At 41.2% G+C, this 7,064-nt stretch overlaps 1 protein-coding gene across 1 annotated transcript in view; it reads left to right on the top strand.

Moving 5' to 3' along the window:
• Window positions 1–1,761: 1,761 nt before the first annotated feature.
• The window catches only part of LOC119617479 (cytochrome P450 2J6-like), a 10,255-nt gene continuing 4,952 nt past the window's right edge, over window positions 1,762–7,064 (top strand). The window contains exons 1-5 of the mRNA XM_037978437.1: window positions 1,762–2,216; window positions 3,576–3,738; window positions 5,182–5,334; window positions 6,502–6,662; window positions 6,840–6,908. Coding sequence (XP_037834365.1) covers window positions 2,061–2,216; window positions 3,576–3,738; window positions 5,182–5,334; window positions 6,502–6,662; window positions 6,840–6,908 — 702 coding nt within the window. The 5' untranslated portion in view covers window positions 1,762–2,060. The remainder of the gene's footprint in view (window positions 2,217–3,575; window positions 3,739–5,181; window positions 5,335–6,501; window positions 6,663–6,839; window positions 6,909–7,064) is intronic.

The raw sequence follows: 7,064 nt of genomic DNA, 5'->3' as shown, positions 1-7,064 counted from the left end.
GAAGATAATGGAGTCTGTTGTCATTTGATACTGTTACGTCTAACAGGTACATATATATTGCTGCACTAAAACGCAGCAGATCTCATTTGTGAAAGTTCAGTTAAATGTCACTTCGAAATAAAGCTTGAAAAAGGTAAGAAATTAGATTATTTTTTCATATTTTTCAGAGAATAACTGACAATGTACGTAATTGGGGTATATCGTGATATATATCGTTATCGTGATATAAAATTATCCGTATCTTGATATAGAATTTTTTTCCATATCGCCCAGCACTATTTCACTGTGATCTAAATCCTGACCTGCCAGCTGAAAGAAGAGCAGTCATCTGTGTTGGGATAAAGGGAGAGTAAATAATCTGTGAAAGCAGCTGGAAACAGAAAGTGTGTCAGAGTGATGCAAAGCTGAGGAATTCCGTGATGCTCATGTTCGGGAAAACGTCCCGCAGCTTCCTGATCACACCGAGGTGTCAGCAGCACGGATCTTCACCCTCTCTGTTCAAAGTTCACAGAATTTACAGTCAATTTAAAGATCTTTCAGAGGTAATAAAACAATCAAACTTTCAGACTCTGACTGCTTTAAAAAACATGAAAAACTAAAATGAACGTTTACCTGGTTTTACCTTAAAGAAAAGGATGTTTTTTATCCTTAATGTCAGAGTTTTCAGTCTTTCCTCGGCTCAGACAGGAGAGGAGATGTTCTCCACCAACCTCCATGTTTCTGTGGATCACTGGGATTCTGGAAAACAAGACAAATATTTAAAAATTCAAAAACACTTCAGGAGCTTTGTTTATTTTCCAAAGTTTAAAAGTTGTTAAATTACCTCTTTGTTGAATGTGTTAGAGTTGGCAGCAGGTGGCGCTCTTATCCCACATTTACCTGAGAGATGTCTTTAAATATCTGTTTAAAGTTTAATATAAACTTAAACAAATGAGATCATCTTTTTGAGCATCAAACAAATAAATGAGTATTAGTTTAGATACTTTAGATGGCATCTGTTTCCTTTAAACAACAACTTAACTGTGAATTTACTTCTTATTTAACCAGGAATGACCCACTGAGGTAAACTTTCATTTTTACTGAGGCAGGGATCGAACCAGCAACCCTTCAGCTAGCAGCTTTAAAATGGATCAAGATTCAGATTTATATTTATTCTTCTTTTGAAACATCCTTTTGTCAGAATATGTGTGATAAACAGCTTCAGTTTACTGTTAATAACTTCACTGAGATATTTGTATATTTCAGCGTCTGACGCTTTAACAGGAAGTTCCTGAATCTGGGGGTGTTTTCTAAAACCAGTGTCCTCAGTCTCTGAAACGTTCGTCTGAAGCACGGGGCCGGGCCACGGTTTGTTTTCTTTCAGCAGACCGACAATCAGTCATCTGGGTGCTTCTAAAGAAATCTGCCGAGAATAAACAGGAGACAGAATCTGATCTGAAACCTGAAGCTGTGGTTAATCACGGCCCTGAATGCAGCCAAACGTCTTCAGCTTCAGAATAAAAGTCCAGCTGTTCTGATTTTTAAACTGTGTTCTGGGTGGCAGAGAGTCTACACCAACATAACACAAGGAAAGCCGTGCGTGTGCACGTGCACCTCCCTGCGGTCTGCAGATCCTTCAGAAGAATCAGGTCTGGGCATGAACACCGTGTAAGCTGACACCAGGAGGACAAACCTGCAGATCTTTAAATGCTTCTGTATATCATAAAAATGAGTCCAACCCTTCCTGCTGACTCATATTCAGTTCTCTGAACTTATTATCCCAATCTGAAGAAGGCTGGGATGTATTTATGTAAGCCTTTTTTCCTCCTGCTGCCTTGAACACCCATCATGCAGATCCTCCTGTTCTGCTGAGAAGTTCTGCAGAGAGCGATCTTATCTGCAGCCTCACATGTTTGATAAACACATCTGCAGTCGGAACCAGTCTGCTCATGTGACTCGGCTCTGTTTGTTGGCACCGTCTCACGTTTGGACAAAGGACAGAAGAAGAGGAGGCAGGGCTAAGAGCCGAGCTGTGCCGATCTTTCATTCCAGGCCAAGAAGCGAGTGACTCGGGTTCCATCATGTTTGTCTCAGTGCTGCTGTTGTCGCTCTGCCTTTTATTTATCATCTTCCAACTCAAACCTCGGAGGCCCAAGAACTTCCCGCCCGGACCCTTCACCCTGCCGGTTCTGGGGAACCTTCTGCACCTGGACAACCCTCTGGAGAACCTGGAGAAGGTGAGGAATCAAAACAAAACGATGCATTGATTTTTTTCTCATTTGTTTTAACTTGTTGCTACAAATATCTGTTTTCCTTCATGTAACTTTCTGCACAACTCCTGCAGACTTGAATATTTTAGCTGCTCATAAATCAAAACCTTCGGCTCATTCAGCTGATGGCTGCTGGGACTTTTGGGTTTTATTGCTTTTGCACTTTTCAAAATAATTTACTTTATTTCCAAACACTGAGATCTGTTTGGTTCTTTCAGAAACTTTGTTCTCTTTAAAATCTGCTTCAGCTGATTGTTTTTTTTTTTTGTCTTCTTCTGCTACTTTCAGCTGTTAGCTACTGTTTTGCTTTTTAGCAGAAAATATAATTATGTTTTTATGTTTAAAAAAACAACAACAAACAGATAAAAACATTGTGCATGATTGTAGTTTTAATGTTACAAGATCTGTTCTGCTGTTGTGATTTCAGACCTAAAACCTGTTGGACGTCAGAAATGAACTCTTAGTCCAAAGTTTGTACTTTTAAAGAAGCAGCAGCTGTAGCTTCTCCTCCCAACGAATGAGCGTGTGGTTATGTAACACTTGACGTGGTTGTGTAACATGTTTGTACAGAAGAGAACTGCTGCACACTTGCACACTTGGCAAGTGGCCAAGTCGAGTTGCAGGTACAAAGAACTTTTCTATAAAAAAAACTCTTGATAAAACAAACCTGTGTGTGTGTATGTACAGGGGTGGGGTTTTACTGATAAAACTACAGAATAAGGCGTAACTCCTTTTCATAGATTGTGAATTTATAAAAACACACGGTTACCCAGAGAACTGCCTGCTGCCTCTCAGCCTGTTTTTAAATGCAGAGAATTAAATTAAAGTCAAGATGCTTTTTAAATGCAGAGAATTAAATTAAAGTCAAGATGCATTTATCTGATACCTCCACCTCTCCAGGCTCTCTTCCACCTGCTCCCTACCCTCACTGCAAACATCCTAGTCCAGGGGTGTCCAATCCTGGTCCTCAGGGCCACCATCCTGCATGTTTTCCTTGTTTCTCTGCTCCAACCCACCTGATTCATGGTTAAATCACCTCTTCTTGTTCTACAGAAGCCTGTTAATCACCCATTGATTCAGATCAGGTGTGTTGGAGCAGAGGAACAAGGAAAACCTGCAGGATGGAGGCTCTGAGGACCAGGGTTGGAGACCACAGTCCTAGTCCATGTCCTGCTGCACGTCTCACCCGTGTCCCTGACATCAGATCCTTCTTCTCCTGTGGACAGAAAGAAAACGCAGCTCGGTTGTTTTGGTGTTTAATTGTTTCTTTGTGATATCTGTATTTATTAGAAAAACTAAGTCGTTGTTTTTCTTGTTTTCTTCAAGCTGAGAAAATCTTACGGGAATGTCTTCAGCCTGTTCATCGGTCCCAGACCGACCGTGGTCATCAACGGGCTGAAGGCCATGAAGGAGGCCATCGTGGTCAAGGCTGCAGATTTCTCCGGACGACCTCAGGATCTGCTCGTAAACGTCGTCTCGCAGAGGAAAGGTAGAGTTTCAGCGTTACGGCTCCTACTGGTGGAAAGAAAAGACTACTTTGTCTTATTAAAAAAACCAGAGATCCACACGGTGGACAGGTCCCACCCTGACTGGTTCTGGTGGTTATTAAACAGCAAACAAAGATTCAACAGAATAAACGACTGCGGTTCAGGATGAACGGAACTGAAAAACTGAAAAAACTGACTTGAACAGATGTGTTTTTCTGTATCAAAGCATCGCTCCATAGAGTGAATGTAAATAAATGACTTCGTGTTCAGGTCTCCACATGTTCGAGTTTCACTCGTCCCTCTTTGTTTCCAGACTTTCACTGTTTGACAAAAGGATATTTAGACAAAAACCCAGAGGCTTTGTGAGGGTTCTGTGGACTGAATGAGAACCGAACTTCTTCCCGTTGCATTCGAGTCACATATGAGACTAATGGACGTCAGGCGGAGACATGGGGGAGACATTTTTCAAATGAAGAGTCCTTTGTTGAGTTTCAGCAAACACCACGCTGTCCGAGGACTCTTTGGACAATTAGGATCACATTAAACAAAATAAAGAAAAGCTGAAAATCAGAAAGATGCTTTTAATTTGGACCATGATTTAGTTTAAACTTTGAACTTTTATTTTGACAATATATATGCCAATAAAATAGAGGAAAAAATCAAACAAAGAGACATGAAAACACGATTGTGTTGACAGAATATTGAAAAAAGTTATGATTGCAATTATGAAGAAAACTGAAACTTGAGCTGATTCAGCTCCTGATTCATGCCTGAGACAGAATATCGTAAAAACAAATCTGTAAATTTGGACTTTCAGTCACTCAGGTTAGTAATTATGACATGTTTGTGTCTGAACACAAATTGCAAATAAACTGTGACGTTCAGGTGAAACTCCTGCAGATGACACATTTATTTATCCCATTTTAGTGATAAAGTGTCTTAATTAAGTTTCAGTTTGCTCATCATTTATTCCCTTTGTTTTGTGTCCGATCAGTGTGAAGGTCAGCTCGTTAAGGTGGTATCTCACAGGGCTGCAGGTCGTCGGTGAAGGACGTTAATGAGGGAGACTTCAGTGACACATACGCACTTAACTGCAAATAAGTCGAAACATTTCTGAGAATAAGGAGGGAATTTCTCTCAGTATCATCTCAGTCTTTTTTTTTTGTCTCCAATACATCACAAATTTGGTTCCACTGGTCTCCAAACCCTCACAAAGTCCTCACATTTCTTGCAATTTCCCACTCAAGGAAACTGAACTGAGACAGATTCCAGAGTTCTGCAACGATTCTTTAACTATTTTAAGACCTCTTCAAAATTCCAGCAAGGATTCAAAAACCACAAACTCAGGATTAGTTGCCTGCACCCGTACAATATTGGACGTACAATATTGGACCCGAATACCTTCATTAGTCTAAATGTTTGTTCTTGTGGTGCCACGCTTGCAGGAGTGGTTTTGGCCGATTACGGCCCGAGCTGGAGGGAACATCGCCGCTTCGCTCTGATGACCTTGAGGAACTTCGGTCTGGGAAAGAAGTCGATGGAAGACAGAATTCACGATGAGCTTCAGTACACCATAAAAATTCTGGAAAACAGCATCGGTATCTAACCTTTGGGTCCACATCACTGGACTGTGTTTTTAAATTAGATTTTTTTAGATAAGTTTGGACACAACAATGAGTTCTTGATCTGTAAGAAAATATGCATTATGACAGAAATAAATAATAAATCCACCCATCTATCCATTTTCTTTTAGCCCCGTTCCGTTCAGGGTGGTGGTCACTGAGTAATAAACGATACTAAAGATGTAATTCAGATTAGTTTTGTCAAATAAACACACACATAAATTAATTTATAGCAATAAAATGGAAACATTTGACCTCAAGATACATTTTGTTTCCATTTAGTTGAGTTTAGTTTTGGTGTTTGGTGAAAGAAAGCTCCCTGTGGGTCAGGATGAGTCTTTGCCTCAAAGAGTTCAAGTATCAGGAAGTCCTTTTCATTAGAGGACGGACATGGACCTGTGGTGTCCACTCCTGGTCCTGGAGGGCCACAGTCCTGTGTGCTTTTAGGTGTTTCTCTGCTGTGACACATGATCTGAATGACGGAGCGATGGACCGGCTTCTGCAGAAACATCTAAAACCTGCAGGATGGAGGTCCTCCAGGACCAGGATTGGACACCACCGAGACAGATCCATGGATCGGAGCCTTGTCTGCAGTAATGGGGGCGTTGCTCCGGTCTGTTGTAGTGATGAAGGAGCTGAGCTGAAAGGCAAAACTCTTAAAAGGAGTTATTAATTTTCCTCCGCAGGTGAGGAGCTCCTTTCATTTTCAGACCCAACTGGCCTGCTGTGTGATCGTTAATGAAGCCAGACGAATGTTTGCTCCTGTCGGTCAGAGCTTTAGTCCTATAATCTCTTCCTAAAATGCTCAACAAAAGGTAAACGCTGTCCTTAAATTCCTTTAATTTGAGGTAGTGTTAAGACATCCCAACATCAGAAGCTCATTACTTGGCATTCCAGGAAGCCCACCCATCAGATAAATGTTGCAAACTCCCTATGATTAAAAATGTTAACAGTAAATCTCTTATCATCGTCTGGCTTTAAGGCTCCAAAGCTGCTCGTTCATCTTCCAGACTGACTCCTGTTATAAATAAATCCTGAAACTTGTAGGACCTTCCTAGATTAATAGCTCTGATAAAAAGTGTGATTATTTTCCTTTCTGCTGAGCACCAGTCAAGTTATTCTGGAATATTTTGTCTTTTTCAGGGAGCACTCTGAGTCCCCGGGTGATGTTTCATAACACAGCCTCCAACATCATCTGCCAGGTTCTGTTCGGTAAGCGCTACGAGTACGACGATGACGTCATCAAAACCATCATCTGGAGCTTCAATGAGCTGGCCAAGATGGCCAACGGACTGTGGGCCTTGGTGAGTCAAAGCAAGTCCTTTTAGACCAGAATCAGACAGTTTCACAGAACTGGCTGCGAGGTTATTAACGGATCTTTAGAGTTCTGTAAGAAGTCAGACCTGAGGCGGCTGTGGGAACATTTTCATATTTTCTGTTATTTGTCTGGATTTAACTCAGAATCATGTTTTTATTCACAGGTTTACGACTCGTTCCCCCTCTGTCGGAATCTGCCGCTGCCGTTCAGAAGAGCCTTCAAGATTTATGGGGTAAAAATCTGATCTGTGCCAAACATCCAACCGTACATCCATCCATCTAACTGTACTTCCATCTGTACATCCAACCATCCATCTGTACATCCAACCATCCATCTGTACATCCATCCATCCAACTGTACTTCCATCTGTACATCCAACCATCCATCT

The sequence above is a fragment of the Kryptolebias marmoratus genome, linkage group LG11 (assembly GCF_001649575.2).
Source record: "Kryptolebias marmoratus isolate JLee-2015 linkage group LG11, ASM164957v2, whole genome shotgun sequence".
NCBI lineage: Eukaryota > Metazoa > Chordata > Actinopteri > Cyprinodontiformes > Rivulidae > Kryptolebias > Kryptolebias marmoratus.
Note: the sequence above shows the minus strand (reverse complement) of the source record. Positions and strands in the feature narration are given on the sequence as shown.